The sequence below is a fragment of the Neovison vison genome, chromosome 4 (genome assembly GCF_020171115.1).
Source record: "Neovison vison isolate M4711 chromosome 4, ASM_NN_V1, whole genome shotgun sequence".
NCBI classification, from domain to species: Eukaryota; Metazoa; Chordata; class Mammalia; order Carnivora; family Mustelidae; genus Neogale; species Neogale vison.
In genome coordinates this window covers 187,622,457-187,641,142 of record NC_058094.1, presented here as the reverse complement: position 1 = coordinate 187,641,142, position 18,686 = coordinate 187,622,457, and the positions used below count along the sequence as shown (strand labels likewise).

The window sequence follows — 18,686 nt, the reverse complement described above, 5'->3', positions numbered from 1 at the left end:
GTCTGAGCTCCTTAGTCTCTCCCTTCATTTCCCACACGATTCTTCAACAAATTACTATCACCATTTTTAAAATGATTAATAACTGCAGAGTAATTGACAGGGGACCTATGTGTAGAAATTACAAATAAAGTAAAAGAGGTAAAGGAAGAAAAACATGAAGGAAACAGGAACTTAAGCAAAAGGCTGAAAATATCCATACCAAGAGTTTCCTAAGGAAACAAAAGGAGAATCAAATAGTTGGCACTGTATCAATGAATTATCAACATGATTTTTTTAGGTGAACCATGAGAGACTATGGACTCTGAAAAGCGATCTGAGGGGTTTGAGGTGGCGGGGGGTGGTGGGAGGTTGGGGTGCCAAGTGGTGGGTATTATGGAGGGCACGGCTTGCGTGGAGCGCTGGGTGTGGTGAAAAAATAATGAATACTGTTTTTCTGAAAATAAATAAATTGGAGAATAAATAAATAAATAAATAAATAAAATTAAAAGCTCAAGCAAGGGGCACCGGTGGCTCAGTTGGTCAGAGGCATGCCTTCAGCTCAGGTCACAGTCCCAGCGACCTGGGATCAAGCCCCAGGATGGGCAACCTGCTCAGCAGGGAATCTGCTTCTCCCTCTGTCCTTCTCCCTGCTCCTGCTCTTGCTCTCGCTCTCTCTCAAATAAATAAATAAAATCTTTATTTTTTTTTAAGATTTTATTTATTTATATGTCAGAGTGAGCACAGGCAGACAGAGTGGCAGGCAAAGGCAGACGGAGATGCAGGCTCCCGCTGAGAAAGGAGCCCAATGTGGGACTCGATTTCAGGACGCTGGGATCATGACCTGAGCAGAAGGCAGAGGCTTTAACCCACTGAGCCACCCAGGCGCCCCTCCACAAAAGTTATTTTTAAAAAAATAAAGAAGCAACATCAATAAAGTCTAAGGGGAAAATGTGACAATACATTTTTATCATAAAATATTAACACCCTATACAAGAGCATTAAATTGACCTATTAAGAGATTAAGTGAAATCACTAAGTTAAAAAATTATAATTTGTGTTATAAAAAGAGTCACAACATTTAATAGATGAGGAAAAATAACAAAAATTAGTATAGGTCCAGATAAAAAGTGAATACAAATTTTAAAACATTCTCAAGAAAAGGACTAGTAGAGTTTAACAATAATAATTTATAGTTAATACCTTATGCAACAATACCTTATGTTACCATAGCAAAGAGCAAATGTTAACAAAGTCTGTGTGGGTATAGGGGGTGATATGTGTGAGAACAAGCTCCTGTGTACATGGGTACATGCCTGTGTGCGGAGGTGGTACAGGGAGTAGGAAAACAGGAAAGGAGAAAGAAACAGTGTATTAAACCCTTTGTCTATCACAAGGGGAAAGATTCCTTTCATTTTCAGATTATAGCAAAATGAAAAAGTAAACACTAATCAAAATTAAAAAAGAGATATATATGTGTATGTACCATCCAATACATGGGAGATCCAAGGACAGAGAATACCCAACTCACAGAGTTGAAAAGCAAAGGAAATACTGAAAGTACAGAGTACTTTCAATACAAATATATAGATTATAACAATTGTAAATGGGTCAATTAAAGGGAAATGATCTTCAAAATGGGTTTAAAAATCCAATCAAATTTTCTTTTTACAAGAGATGCATCCAAAATAAAATTACAGATTAAAGAAATCACAGACAGGGGCGCCTGGGTGGCTCAGTGGGTTAAAGCCTCTGCCTTCAGCTCAGGTCATGGTCTCAGGGTCCTGGGATCGAGCCCCGTTTTGGGTTCTCTGCTCAGCAGCGAGCCTGCTTCCCCCTCTCTCTCTGCCTGCCTCTCTGCCCACTTGTGATCTCTGTCTGTCAAATAAATAAATAAAATCTTTAAAAAAAAAAAAGAAAGAAAGCACAGATAACAGCGAACTGTATTCAAAGCAAATAAAACAAAACCAAAAAAAAGCAAACAAGGAAATATTAAGTGAGAACACAAAAAGGGAAATTTTGTATTGATAAATCTTTTAAAACCACCAAAAATGTAAAATATCATACACATAAGCTGAATATATAGAACTAGACTATATAAACCAAAATGCTAAGCTAGTCAACAAAAAAATGACAAAAAGAAAAAAAATAATGAGAGATTAACATTCCACTCCTGAACTACAACAGATTAATAGAGGAAAATACCAAAAAGAATGCAGAAGTTCTAAAATCGTAACTTGTGCTCTACATTAATTCCAGAAATATTTACAAATTTTATATGTACCATTAAGCCATAAAGGAAATCCTTACACACACAACATAGGAAAAAGTATATATTGAGGTCCACGTTCCCTTTCTACACACACACACACACACACACACACACACGAAAGAAAAATTAACAGCAAAAGTTAAACTTAAAAATAAGTCAGTCTGAAATTTGAAAACTGTCCTAATAAATTTATCTTCAAAGAAATAATAGCCTTCCATCTATGACTCTCAATTGTTTCATATTTTTAAAAAGGTATTTCAACTGAAAGCTCTTCGAAGATCTTTTCAGCCATTCCTCCCCCCTGACATGCACAGATCACAATGATATTTGCATATTTACTAAGCATATACAATATATTCAGCTTTCTGGCTGATTATTCAGTATAACATGCAAAAGTAGAAAGGTCCCTAACATTAAAGGAACATATGATTGAGTTGAGGAGTTAGGAAAATCAAACAGCAATCACCAACATAAGAGAAATACAAAAATTCAGAGAAAGGGAAACCAGAGGAGAGAGGGAAGGCTTATTTACGTGACTAGAGTTAGGACTGGAAGATAAAAGAAATTGGAAAATCCAGAGAAGAATGGGGAAAACATTCTGGTCAAGAACACTACATCAATTAAGGTTAAAAATTGAAACTGTTAAATACTGACAGTTACAGTAAATTACTATAGTAAATAGAGCCTAGGAAGAAAAACAATTAAGTACCAGACCAATTGTTTATCCTAAAAAAAAAAACTGCAATAAGATTTTAAAGCATAAAGGCTGTGGTTGCCAGCTGAAGTTTGGAAAGGCTTTTATCACGCTGAACATCCATTCAGACTTCCACTTTGAGGTATATTTCATATCTCTAGAGAGAATAACATTACCGATAAATGATTATCTTTGTTTGCCATTTGGGAAACTGACCACAACAGTTTAAGACACTGGCCAGGCTTGCACAGCTACTTCATGCAATTAGAAGAAAACAATAGTAGCTGAGAATTTAAAGAACATTATCACATCCATGCTCTTCTTATTCTATAAACTACAAACTATACACTTATTTCACATTCCCATAGTTTAACACAAAAAAATTAAAATAATTAAACTAAAAAAAATAATCTCTGTAATCAAAAATGCCGTTTACCCTGAAAAAAAAGAAAGGAACACAGACAGATTTAGAATTGGTTTATAATAAACAAGGTAGAGGACTTGTATTGCCAAATAAATGGGAGTGGGAGGAAATAAAGCATCTTAGTTTCTGAGCAAAATGCTGTTATTAAGTATAATTGCATCAACTTGATCCAAATCCAGTATTTCTTATTCATTGAATAGAAACATATTCAAATAGCAGCAATTTCCTCTGCAAATAAACACATTCATCCAAGGAAGTTCAAGCAAAAAAGTTTAACTCTAAAGGTAATAAAAAGCAGAAGCAAGGGGCGCCTGGGTGGCTCAGTGGGTTAAAGCCTCTGCTTTCGGCTCAGGTCATGATCCCAGTGTCCTGGGATGGAGCCCCACATTGAGCTCTCTGCTCCACGGAGAGCCTGCTTCCTCCTCTCTCTCCCTGCCTGTCTCTCTTGCCTACTTGTAATCTCTGTCAAATAAATAAATAAAATCTTTAAAAAAAAAAAAGCAGAAGCAAAATTATTTCACTGCTTCTAATTTCAAATAACTTCTAAACATAAATACACTATAGGAAGTCAATAATAATCACTTTTAAAATTCTAATACAAACTACAATGAAATTCTTTTATTCAAACTCTATACTTTTACATACTAAAGTACATAAAAATAAGAAAATTTTTCCAATGAATAATTAAAACTACTGCTATATATTAATTGTGTAAATCATTAACGGCAATATTTACATTTGACTGTTTATAATTATGATGATGATAAAACTATGAGAAGAAATAGGAAGTTTCACTTACAAATGCCTAAGTTTAGAGGTAACAGACTACTTCTGAATATAAGTATCTTGATGCACCCTGCATGAAAATTTGGTTTTTTACTCCTAACAATTTCAGTTATTTCTGGACCCTTAACTCATAAGATGCATCTGAACTGAAACCATACATTAACCATAAATATCTGCTCAGAAACTACGTCTTTGAGCTTCCCTGAGTACAGTGACTCCTGAAATAGGTATGTCCCATATAAGTAATATATGGTTAAATAACTATTTCAATTAAGTGGCCTCAGTAAGATCTTTCTATCCATTACTCTCCTCTGCCCCACATACACACAAAAACTACAATGACTTTTTTAGTATTTAAACTTGAGGGTCATGTGAACTATAAGCCAAGATGGGCCGCATACCCACCAGTGTGGATCTGTCTTCTTGCACCTGAGCTGTCACTTGGGAGGCCAAAGAGAACAACTCTTGGATGGATATATGGACTGCTGCAAGAATTACTCTCCCAGAAGAGAAATACTTGACATTGCCCTCCTGGCGAGATGTTTTCTCTGTTGTAAACCCTTCTAAGTAAATCTGATTTAAAATGTCTGGTGAATCTAATTGTTTGGTTGAATTTAAAAGACTATCTGGTGGCTGTTGTAAAAGTCAATCTCAAATTTTGTATTTTTCTTCAGATACAGAATAACTACAATTTGTGTTAAGTGCATAGCAATTACATGATGACGTTTTCTCGAAAAACATGAGAAAGCAACTTCTTTTTAAAATATTCAATGTTTTCAAAATGGTGTTTCCATTTTTATAATATTCAGGCTTCAGATTAACCATTAATGCAAATATGAATACCCTTCATTGAGCTTCAACAATATATACATCTAATCTCTTAACTTGGGGGAATTAGTCATACTGATCAGATACTATAGTTACCACTGAAGAATTCTACACATGGTTTTTAAATTTCAATAAAATCAGGGTGCCTGGGTGGCTCAGTTGGTTAAGTGGCTGCCTTTAGTTCAGGTCATGATTCCAGGGTCCTGGGACAGAGCCCCACATTGGGCTCCCTGCTCAGCGGACAGCCTGCTTCTCCCTCTCCCCCACCTGCTTGCTCTGCCTACTTGTACTCTCTAACTCTGTGTCAAGTAAATAAAACCCTAAATAAATAAATTTCAATAAAATTTTATAAATAAGCAAAACTGACTAGATCTAGGGAATCTATAAATCTTTATAAGTTGTGTTTCTAAGGAGATCTGGCCACTCAGTCAGTGGAGTGTGCTGACAACTGGTTTCAGGGTTCTGAGTTCAAGCCCCACTTTGAGTGTAGTGATTATTTAAAACTAAATTCTTTTAAAAAGAAAGAAAGAAAGTTGAGCTTCTACATATTTACTGGGATCTTCAATTCCTAAACATAATCTGAGATTCTAAAGGTTTGTCAGGATCTTGCCATCTATACTGACAACCTAGAAAAATTACAGTTATGTCTCATTTCTCTTGTTTTGGATAATTAAGGTATGGATTTAATCTTTGTTTTAAAGGAAAATTGACCCTTTTTAAAATCTGAACAAATTAAATACATAATCATTAGCAATTCTGCACCACCGGACATAATAAGGTCTGAAACAAGTTTTTTTTTTTTTTTTTAAGATTTTATTTATTTACTTGACAGAGAGAGATCACAAGCAGGCAGTGAGGCAGGCAGAGAGAGAGGAAGGGAAGCAGGCTCCCTGCCGAGCAGAGAGCCGGATGCGGGACTCAATCCCAGAACCCTGAGATCATGACCCGAGCCAAAGGCAGCGGCCTAACCCACTGAGCCACCCAGGCACCCTTTACTTTTTTTTTTTTTTTTTTTGGAAACAAGTTTTGATGTGTAATAGTCTCAAGTCTAACAATAAGCGATCTCTAAGTGGAACCCATCAAATGCTTGAAGAAATCCTTTCCTATTTTAAAGAAAATAATCTACCAGGTAAGCCATTTTCTTTAAATCTTTGATTTACAAAGGACATTTCACTAGAAATACTAAATAAAAATGATTGAGGGGATTAAGGAGTATACTTGTCATGATGAGCACTGAGTGATTTACAGAACTATTGAATCATTATACTGTACACTTGAAACTAATATAACACCGTATTTTAATTATCTGGGAATTAAAATAAAATAAAAATGATTGATGGAGCCTACGTAAGGCCTTTTTATATCCTTTTCCAATAAAAGTTTTATTTTAAATTATTTCCATTGTTGACATTCACACTACAGTGTCACTTGTTATTCCTAGTAAAGTCACTTGTTTTTGTTTCATAAAACTTCTACAGAATTTCTAGACTAAGAATGTAAAAAAAAGTTAAATCACTTACTGTACACAGCCCACTCTTACTGCTACAGGAATGTGGGGAAGCTGAGTGGCCCACTTCAGTGTCACATCCTGATAAATATGCAACATGTTATTATGGTTTCCAATCAAAGTATTTATTGTTCCTTCAGAAACTGTACGTTCAATATAGAAAAGAGGATAATAAGAAAAGTTATTTGCAATAGTATATCACTTTTAAGGAATTTATGATACAAACTAATTCTAACGTCTTGATGTAAAAGCATAAAGTAATAAGGTATTTATTTTATTTTAAGTAATAAAATAGTATTTTTCAACTTCAAACACAAATATCAAAAACTAAAAATTTTAATTTTACAGACTTGGGAACTATAAATAGATAGTAGCCAACATTTTTGCATTTCATCAACAAAGCATAAATTTCATTAATGTTTAACACAGTTAGCTAATGGTTTTTACTGGGCATTGGCTACAGATAAGTCATTCCAATAGGCATTACTATGCTCCTTTCTGCTTATAAAAGAGTCTGGTGTTCTTCTGCAAACATCTTGAACTGCCCTATTTTGGAAAGCATAAATGTATACCTGAGGCCAATTCTCCAAGACATTCTGTGCAAAGTAAAATGACTGACAAAACCAAATGTGTGCTTTATATCAAACTTGTATTCGAACTTTAAAAGTTAAAATTTCCATTACATGTTCTGTAAAAAACTATTTTCCTAGATGTTTAAAATATATGTGTGTGAATATATGGCTTTTCCTGATGTATCTAACGTAGCCTTGACATATGGAAAAGATAAAAGAAAATTCCTTCTACACACCTGAGCAATATGGGAGAAAACAACTTGGGCTACAATCAAGTTTCTTCATGAATCGAATCTGTCCATTATCCTTAAGGCAAAAAAAGTTTCTTTCACCAAGAACAAAAACAGAAGATGCCGACTGATTAAAAGAGACAATACATATATCAAGTGCTTGCTCTCCAATGTTTAGAGTCCAATCCACCTACAAAGGAAAACTTAAAATCAATTTAGTTACTAAAAACAAATAATTTCAGCCACTTTCACATCAATACAATTAAGAAACTATTTTACAACAAAGCAAACATAAAATTGGCTAGTCTTCATTCACTTCTTTTTTGTGTGTGATGACCAGATTTCTGATATTTTACACTCTAGTAGGTTTTGTCCATCTTTTACCAGATGATATAAGCTCTTCAATGCTTCAAAATTACTCATGCATTTATGGAATAGAGCAGGAAAAAAATAAAATACTCATATAAACTTAAACAAGGAGGTATAAGACTTTACAATAAAATTATAAAACATCGATAAACTGGAAAACACTAATAAATGGAAAGATATGCTATGTACATCACTTAGAATGATTACTAGTATTAAAATGACCATACTACCCAAAGTGATCTACAGTTTCAAATCTCTATCAAAATTCCAATGGCATTTTTCACAGAAATATACCAAAAATCCTAAGATACAGAACCACAAGACTCCAAATAGCCAAAGAAATCTTGAGCAATATGTGCTTTTGGGTAAATTGGAAGGGGAGATGAACCATGAGAGACTATGGACTCTGAAAAACAATCTGAGGGGTTTGAAGTGGCGGGGGGGGGGGGTGGGAGGTTGGGGTACCAGGTGGTGGGTATTATAGAGGGCACAGCTTGCATGGAGCACTGGGTGTGGTGAAAAAATAATGAATACTGTTTTTCTGAAAATAAATAAATTGGAAAAAAAAAAAAAAGAACAAAGCTGGAAGCATCAAATCACATGATTTTAAAATACAACACAAAGCTATACTTAGTAAGCACACTGGTGGCATTTAAAAACAAAAACAAACAAACAAAAACCCTAGACCAAAGGAACAGAAAAGAGCTGAGAAATAAATGCATCCACAGTCAACTGACCTTCAACAAAGGTATCAAGAACGTAAAATAAAGACAGTCTCTTTAATAAATGGTGATGGGAAAACTCGATATCCACATACAGAGGAGTGAAATTGGACCCCTATCTCATGCCATATCCAAAAATCAACTCAAAATGAGCTGAAGACATATAAGACCTGATTGTGCAAAACTACTAGAAAAACAAATAAGGAAAAGAATTTTGTCTTTCGTTTGGGCAATGATTTTTCGAATATAACCTCAAAAGCACTGGCAACAACAAACAGTAAAAATAGACAAAAGGGCTTGCATCAAACTAAGAAGTCCCTGCACAGCAAAGGAAACAACAGAATAAAGAAATAATCTGTGGAATGGGAGAAAATACTTGCAAACCACCTATCCCATAAGGGGTTAATATTTAAAAATACATAAGGAACTAGACAACTCAACAGCAAGAAAATAGCCTGATTTAAAAATAAGCAAAAAAAACTGAGCAGTTGCTTCTCCAAAGATATACAAATGGCCAACAGGTATACGAAAAATGCTCAACATCACTAAATCATCAAGGAAATACAAATCAAAACCACAATGAGATATCACCTCACACCTCTTAGAATGGTTATTATTAAAAAGAAAAGAGATAACAAGTATTGGCAAGGATGTAGAAAAAAGAGAATCCTTGTGCACTGTTGGTAGGAATGCAAATTGGTATAGCTACTATGGAAAATGGCAGGGAGGGTTCTCAAAAAATTAAAAATAGAATGACCATATGATCCAGCAATCATACTTCAGTGCATATATTAAAAGGAAATGAAAACAGGATATTGAAAAGATATCTACATTCCCATGGTCGCTGCAGCATTATATGAATAGCCAAGATACAGAATCAACCAAAATGTCCACTGATAGATAAATGTATAAAGAACATTGAGATATTATACATAAAATATACACTATATAATGTGTATGATTTAATGGAATATTATTTGGCCTTTAAAAAGAAGGAAATCCTGCCATTTGTGACAACATGAATGAACGTGGAGGGCATTACGCTAAGTGAAATAAGCCAGGCACAGAAAAACACTGCATGATCTCACTTTTATGTGGAATCTAAAAAAGGTAAACTTATATAAGCAGAGAGTGGAATGGTGGTTGCCAGGGTCTGGGGGAAGAGGGAAATGAGAAGATCCTGGCCAATGGGTAGAAAATTTCAGTTACATAAAATGAATAAATTCTGGACACTTAATGTACAGTCTGGTGACTACAGTTATAATACTGTACTGTATCGTACATATACTTGAAATTCATTAAGATAAGTCTTAAATGTTAACATAAAAAAGGTAACTATGAGAGGTGATAGATGTGTTAATTAGCTTAACTGTGGTAATCATTTCACTATATATATATATACATATATATATGATGTATATATATATATTCCAAAAGATATAGTTTACAATAAATTTATAAATTTGTATTTATCAATTATACCTTAACCTGGAGCGGGGAAAAAGGCAGACAGAGAATTGGGTAAGAGAATGCCCTATGCAAAGTGAGCCACCTATACAAAGATCCTATGACAGAAAAGGAAGGACCATGACTTGCTCAAAAAATATGTATATACAAGTAAAGAGGTTATCTGCTTCACTGAAAAATTTCCCTAAGAAAAATTTCCATATTGTGTTTACTTCATAAATCAAATTCAATAATCAGTAAAACCTAACCAATGCAGTTGTAACTATAACGTTTTAATATAAAGACAATTTTAAAATATATCGATATGCATATACAGAGCAGTCATTAAGCTGTCCCAGTAATACAGATAGGATCCTCTATACCTCAAGAGTTACTCCAGGGTAATTCCATATCTCTGGAACACAGCCAGTGTTTAAGAAATGTTTCTTAAAATAATGAAGGAAAGAATGTAATGAATATGCTTTTTAGAATTCAGTCCCCAGTCAATTAATATTTTTTAAAAAAGCAGAAAAGAGGAATAACACTGGCTGACATATACTGTATATGGCAGTCACAGTGAGATGGCTACACAAAAGCATCTGGACAAAGAGGGAGTAAGACTGCCATCAAAGTTAGGCTATAAACAACAAATAATGGATCAAAGAAGAGGGATGAAAACTCACATTAAAGATACAAATTTCTGGGGAGATGAACCATGAGAGACTATGGACTCTGAAAAACGATCTGAGGGTTTTGAAGGGGCGGGGGGTGGGAGGTCGGGGTACTAGGTGGTGGGTATTATAGAGGGCACGGATTGCATGGAGCACTGGGTGTGGTGCAAAAATAATGAATACTGTTATGCTGAAAATAAATAAAAAATAAATTTTAAAAAAAGATACAAATTTCTGGCCATCAAGATATGACTTCGATATTTATCTATTTCAGGTATTAAAATATCTGAAAAAGGTATGAAATCCAAATGCGGCCGGACCGAAGAACAAATAATATCGGTATGTGTATAAAAACAACCTGAAGGAGGAAGACAACATAGGTGGATGACCAGATTATCTTATCTGAATCAGGATTCAACACTAAGAAACTATTCAGTTACCATTAAGTTCAAGTGTAGCTTACCTACATGAAAACATTCCACTGTACACAAACCATAAATGTCATCCCATGAGTCACATTTCTCCTTACATCTTAATAGGCCAGCATTCTAGCATTAAATATCCCTGTTAGCGTACCTGGTGGCTCAGTTGGTTAAGTTTCCGACTCTTGATTTCGGCTCAGGTCATGATCCCAGAGTAATGAGATCAAGCCCCACATCAGGCTCCATGCTGGGACTGGAGCCTGCTTAAGATCCTCTTTCTCCCCACTCCTACTGCCCCTAACCCCCTTCTCTCCCTCTCCCAAAAAAAGAAAAGAAAGAAAGAAAGAAAAAAAATCACCATCTATAACTTGGGCAGATACACTTCATTCAGAATGGATAGGCAAACGAAGTTTCTGAGGCTACAGGCTGAGATCCAGCCAATAAACACTTTCAATTCACTAGGTACTTAGTGCCATTCTCTGTAACTTCCCCTTAGGGAAATATATCACATTCTAAATTAATGAGTCTCAAAAAAACACAGAAGTTTACTGAGAATAATTATTTAAAAACTCTCCCACTTCCAGCCAAGACAGAGTAATAGGAAAAAGACTACCATCCCACCTGAAACAATACAACATGGACAAAACATATGAAACACCAGTTTGCAAGGCACTGAATATCAGACAACAAAGGACAGCAATCCCTTGAAAACAAAACAAATGAGGTGAGTGGTATGACTGCTCTATCCGTGAGACAGTTTTCAGGCCATGGCACCAGGAGGAGGAACCAAGCAAGGTCCAGCAAATTCCCTGAATTGAGGAAATGAACACTGGGAGTTCAGTGAAACCAAAGCAGCTGACTTCATAAGACAGCATGCCAAAAGCAGGAGAGTAGCACAGGGACAGAACTTTGACAGCTATAAAGAATCCTCTCAAATATTCATCTGAGCACTTATCAGCACATTCATGTAAGGAAACTACCCAAAGCCAGGGAAAGAACCACCCCAAAGGATTAGAAGTAACACCACCTAGCATTCATACCACCTGGAATACTGCCTGTGCCTGCCAGCCACATGGGAACAACTCATGATTCAAAGGAAGCTAAGCAGAGCACTCAGAAGGGTGTTGTCTCAGGAATGCGGAGTAAGCTGCCTCAGGATGAGTGCTGCTCTGGTCCTAACTAACAACCCAAAAGGATCAAATTGTCCAAGTACCATTACTGCATCCCAGGCCTAAGCTCAAGAACAGTTACAGGAATATAAAAAATGTCTGGCACCCAAAAGTAAAATGACTATATCTGGCATCTAATAAAATATCCATAGACATGTAGAAAAAATAAGAAAATATGATTCACAAAGAGATAAATCAACTGAAAATGACTCAAAACTGATGCAAGTGTTTGAATTAGAAAACAAGGACATTAAAATAATTATTATAATTGTATTCTATATCTTCAAAAAGTTAAGTAGAGACATAGAAGATATAACAAAAAAAGGAAACCAAATTGATTTATAAAGATGAAAATCATGAGAATTAACACCAGATTAGACATTATAGAGAAAAGATTAGTAATCTTGAAAACATGCCAAAAGTTATCCAAAACAAAATAGAAAAAAGTTTTAATGAAAATAAAATCAGTGAGCTACAGGATAACTTCAAGTAGATTAATGTATGTGTAAATGGAGTCCCCAGAGGAGAGAAGAAATGGAACATTAAAAAAAAAAAAAAGAAAGAAAGAAAGTTTGAAGAATTAAGAATTAAAATTGTTTTAATTTTCATAAAAACTATAAATTCACAGATACAAGAAGCTCTACAAATCTTAAGTGCAAAATAAAGAAAACCACACAAAGCACATCACAGCCTAATTGCTTAAAAAAGGTGGTAAGAGAAAATCAGAACAGCAGTCAGAGAAGAAAGATAGTATGAAAAGAGGAACAAAAGATAAGAATGCAGACAGATTTCTCATGAGAAACAATGGGAGCAAGAAAGAGCAACCTCTTAAAATGCCAGGGAGATAAAAATCTGTCAAACTAAAATCTTACACCCAAAGAACATATTTTTTTTTCTTCTTTAAGATTTTATTTATTTATTTGACAGAGATCACAAGTAGGCAGGCAGGGGGGTGGGGGGGGGTGGGTAGCAGGCTCCCTGCTGAGCAGAGAGCCCCATGCAGGGCTTGATCCCAGGACTCTGAGACCATGACCTGAGCTGAAGGCAAAGGCTTAACCCTCTGAGCCACCCAGGCGCCCCCAAAGAATATATTTTCAAGCACAAAAGCAAAAAACACTTTTTGAGACATAGAAAAACTAAAAGAATTCATCAGCAGTGGACTCATACTGAAAGAAATGTAATAGCAAGTCCTTCAGGAAGAAAAAAAATGATACCAGTTAGAAATACGGCCTACGCAAATTAATGAAGAGTACCAGAAACGGTAACCACATGAGGAAATATATTTTTTCTTATCATTTAAATCAAATTAAAAGATACTGGCCATTTAAACAAAAATAGTAACAATGTAATATGGAGTTTACAGTGTATATAAAAATAAAGCATATGACAAAAGCACAAAGGCTGAGAAACAGAACTATGGTTCTTATACATGAAATAGTGTAATATCACTGAGAGTAGATCATGATAATTCAAATACTATAAACTATAAAACAACTCCTAAAATAACAAAACAAGGAGTTATGGTTAATAAGCCAACAAAGATAAATAATTCTAAAATTTGAAAGCAGGAAAATGGAAACAAAGAACAGATGGGACAAAGAGAAATCAAAAGGCCACGTGACATTCTTAAACCTACCCATATTAATAATCACATGAAATGTAAATTGTCTAGAAAAAAAGTTAGAAGACAGAGCATATCATACTAAAAAAAGCAAGACCCAAATACGTGCTGCTTACAAGAAATGCATTTTCACCACAAAGACACAAACTGGATAAAAGTAAAAAGATGGAAACAGATATATCAGAACAATACTCACCAAAAGAAGAATGTTACCATAGCAAAAAGATAGAGGGTTATTTGATAATGAAAAGGGTATACGTTCATCATGAGACATAACAATCTTAAATGTTTATGTACCTAATAAAAGAATTTCAAAATACAAGAAGCAACAGACTGACAAAATTTCAAGGAGAAACAGACAATCCACAGTCAGACTTCAATACCCCTCCCCTGAATAAATAACAGAAATTCGTTAAAAAGGAAAAAAAATACTAATAAGGATATAGAAGATCTGAACAATGCTGTCATCTAATCTAACTGACATCTATAGGACACCCAAGAACATCTGAAAAATAGACATTCTTTTCTGGTGCTCAATGAAGATTTACCAAGATAGACCATATTCTAGGCTATAAAGCAAATATCAAAACATCAGAAAGAATTCAAAGTCATAGAAAGTATTTCCCTGACCACAAAAGAATTAAATTAGAAATCAACAAATAGTTAAGAGGTAGCTCTGAGTAACACAGGCAGCTTTTAACTGCCTTCCCACAACTACTTTATTAAAAGCATTCCAATGGATAAAATTTTGTTTCTCTGCAATAGACTTAATGTTCCATGGCAACACAGTCCTGCCAAGTGATTGTGGTGTAATGAAAGGAAGTTTTACTGCCATTTCTTACTCTACTTATTAATTAAAGGAGAATGGGAAAATCACTCAACTGTAATTGCCTTCGGGATATATCCTCAGTGTAAGGCACAGAATAGTATCAATAAACATGCACAATTAATAAGTAAAGGGTATTCCAGACTAAATAAAAAATATGTCCAGAAGCCTTGAATCAAGAACAACCATGGAATATCTGGAACAATGAAATGCCCACGTGGTTGGTGTGCAGAATATAAGGGACAAATGGAAGAAAATCACGATTGAGGAGGAGGTCAAGGACAATTTGACTACCATTATCAATATCATCTTCATCATCTAGATACTTCATTAAGTGCTGATATATAGATAGATAGATAGATAGATATACATCTATCTATATATATATGTATATCTATATATGTATATCTATCTATATATAATGGCAACATTGTAAAATAGATATTATCACCATTTGGCAACTGAGAAAACTGAGATTTAGCAAGGTTAACAAACTTGCTCAAATTTGCTCAAAATCAGTAATAAGTATAGCTTTCAAGATCTGTCCATTAAGCATCCAACTCTTGGTTTCAGCTCAGGTCATGACCTCATGGGTCATGAGATGAAGCCCCAGCCACACATTGGCTCTGTGCTTGGTGAGGAGTCTCTTTGAGGATTCTCCCCCTCTGCCCTGCCCCCTACTCACACGTGTACTCTCTCTCTCTTCTCTCTCTCTAAAATAAATAAATAAACCTTAAAAAAAAAAGAAAAAAAACTGACTCCAAAGTCTATGATTTAACTGTTATCAGTATGGTGCCTCCAAATTCTATGAAAAAGTATGTCATATTTGTATATCCTGTGCTCTTTCACTTTTTACTATTATTTTTTTAAAGATTTTATTTATTTATTTGATAGACAGAGATCACAAGTAGGCAGAGAGGCAGGCAGAGAGAGAGGAGGAAGCAGGCTCCCTGCTGAGCAGAGAGCCCAATGTGGGGCTCAATCCCAGGACCCTGGGATCATGACCTGAGCCGAAAGCAGAGGCTTTAACCCACTGAGCCACCCAGGTGCCCCACTTTTTACTATTATTAAGAAATATTTTTTCATCTCATTCTTGGCTCTTTTCAAGTTAGCCTTTCTTCCTACCTTAATTTCTATAGCCTAATACAAAAAATTGGTTTTCTCTAATCTTCCTACCTTGGTACTCTAAATTCCACATTATTTCTTCATGTGGTTTCTTTCACATGTGTTCATCTGAAATACACTTTACTATTTCCGTTATAATTTTTAATTCCTTCTGTTTTTCCTTCCTGTCCATGGAGGTTCTCAGGATAAAGAGTTCATAACCGGGGGCGCCTGGGTGGCTCAGTGGGTTAAGCCGCTGCCTTCGGCTCAGGTCATGATCTCAGGGTCCTGGGATCGAGTCCCGCATCGGGCTCTCTGCTCAGCAGGGAGCCTGCTTCCTCCTCTCTCTCTCTGCCTGCCTCTCTGCCTACTTGTGATCTCTCTCTGTCAAATAAATAAATAAAATCTTAAAAAAAAAAAAAAAAAGAGTTCATAACCGGGCACCTGGGTGGCTCTGTGGATTAAAGCCTCTCCCTTCGGCTCAGGTCATGATCTCAGGGTCCTGGGATCGAGCCCCACATGGGGCTCTCTGCTCAGCAGGGAGCCTGCTACCCACCCCCTCGCCTGCCTCTCTGCCTACGTGTGATCTCTGTCAAATAAATAAATAAATAAAATCTTTAAAAAAAAAAAAAGAGTTCATAAGCATCATCTATTCCCTAATTTATCATTTTACCATTTTTCTTTTATGATTTTTATTTATATTTTTCTTCAAACTATTTCTATCTTTTACAATTTATCATTTACATTTACATTTATAATTTTTTTCATTCTATCATTTACAATTTTTCTTCAAACGATTTCTCAAGTTACCAAATGTCCATCTTTGTCTTTGAGCCAATTTTATCTTTGTAAGCTATAAATTTTTTTATCTTTTACTTATATATTTAATCACATGCCTACTCATATCAATATTTTTGTCTATTAAAAGTTTTTTGTTGTTGTTGTTGTTTTTATGTTGTTAGTCACCATACAGTACATCATTAGTTTTTGATGTAGTGTTCCATGATTCATTGTTTGCATATAATACCCAGTGCTCCATGCAATATGTGCCCTCCTTAATACCCAGCACCGGGCTATTATATCTCCTCCACCCCTCCAAAACATTTAGTTTGTTTCCTGAAGTCCATAGTCTCTCATGGTTCCTCTCCCCCTCTGATTTCTCCCCCTTCATTTTTCCCTACCTTCTCCTAATGTCCTTCATGCTACTCCTTATGTTTCACAAATAAGTGAAACCATGTGATAATTGTCTTTTCTCTTCTTGACTTATTTCACTTCGTATAATCTCCTCCAGTTCCGTCTATGTTGATGCAAATGTTAGCTATTCATCCTTTCTGATGGCAGATGAATGGATAAAGGTGTTTTGTTTTGTTTTTTTAATTTTTGTCTCTTTGCTATGTTGGTTTATAATCACATCAGTTAAAAGTGACCTCATCTGAACATTTATAATTCTAGTGATGCAACTTTATAATCTAATAAATTATAACAGGACCAGGCATGTGTCTCCATTGCTCAATAATAGCCAACTAAATTTTTGCCCATTGAGAGAATCATAACATAGAAAAGAAAAATAGCTAAAATAAATATTTTTTAAAACTTCTTCCCAGAAATTTTTATTCTGAAAAAAAAATTGGTGGTTAAATATGACATTACTGAAATTTTTGTAAATTAAAAAAGGTCTTACAATAAGTCTTTTTCCAGAACCAAGTTTTTGTTGTTCCGTCTCCTGTCTTTTATCTGCATCTGTTGCAAAAGCAAGTACTTGATACCTGTTTAAAAGATATGAATAATTATAAGTGATTTTATAATTAAATAATCTTAAACTTTAAAAACACATAATCTGTAAATGTATGAGTTACTTTTTTCTTGGTTTTAAAAACTTTAAAATTTAAGACTAAATTCTTATTGAATGACACTGTGACATGAAACTATATAAAACTGTCATGATAAAGAAATTATAACCATCTCCCAAAATTCAATATTGGGAAAATAGTTCTGCCTACTATCAAAGGATTTCTGTTAGAATTTTATATAACAAACAACAATATTCAAGAAAGATCCAGCACCAAAACACCACATAGAAAAAAAGTAAATAATGCAAAGCAGCCAGATGCAGAAATTGTTAACAGACATTCTATAACACCCAGAAGACCACAGTTTAGTCCTTAGCCAACCCACTTACTAGTTGGCAAATTAATCACTGTGTTTTATCTTCCCCATCTAAAACATGGGAATAATAATCTCTAATTCAAACTCAGTTAAAAGAATTTAAAAATGATTTAGTGCCTCTTATAGTATCTGGTATATATTAGGTACCCAATAGATCAATAAACAGACAACACAGATTTACATATAAAGAGAGAGCAATCACCTAGTACTTTATGGTATTTAGTAAGTTCTCAATAAGGGGCATTATGGACATTATGACTTTCTGTAAGTGTTTGATAGCTTTATTTCATTAGTAACCTTTAGCTTAAATCATTCTTAAAAACAATTTACAAATATAATTCAATCTAGAAATTATTAACTTGGCCAATAAAATTTAAATTCCCTTATTTCCCATTAATTAGTGGTATATTGTCAATATAATAATCCTACTCTGAAGAAAATTCAGACTCATAAATTCCTTTCTTTCCTATTGAATCAAAACTCTTGCATTGTTCTTCCATAGCTAAAAGGAAAATCAGTAGATATATTTGGACATCTCATATTGTCTAAGAGAAAGATATCCAAAAGTGTAAAAATCAGTGACCTGAATGAATAAAAGCAATGTAGAATATGTAAATAAGCACTAAAATGTACACTGGCATTCAAATGTGTTATACCAACTCTTAAACTATCTCAATCAGAAATACTTGGTTTAAAAAAAAATGCCTTTAGGGACGCCTGGGTGGCTCAGTTGGTTGGACGACTGCTTTCGGCTCAAGTCATGATCCCGGAGTCCCAGGATCGAGTCCCGTATCGGGCTCCCAGCTCCACGGGGAGACTGCTTCTCCCTCTGACCTTCTCCTCGCTCATGCTCTCTCTCGCTGCCTCTCTCTCAAATAAAT

The 18,686-nt window shown here is 34.8% G+C and overlaps 1 protein-coding gene across 3 annotated transcripts in view; it reads right to left on the bottom strand.

Moving 5' to 3' along the window:
• Window positions 1-18,686, bottom strand: part of BBS9 (Bardet-Biedl syndrome 9) — a 461,843-nt gene that overhangs the window by 324,801 nt on the left and 118,356 nt on the right. For all 3 annotated transcript variants that reach the window (XR_006384294.1, XM_044246344.1, XM_044246345.1), the window contains 3 exons: window positions 17,321-17,405; window positions 7,296-7,479; window positions 6,501-6,630 (listed from right to left, as the gene is read on the bottom strand). Coding sequence is in view for 2 of the 3 variants with exons in the window: in XM_044246344.1 (XP_044102279.1) it covers window positions 6,501-6,630; window positions 7,296-7,479; window positions 17,321-17,405 (399 nt within the window). In the remaining variant the exon portion in view is untranslated. The remainder of the gene's footprint in view (window positions 1-6,500; window positions 6,631-7,295; window positions 7,480-17,320; window positions 17,406-18,686) is intronic.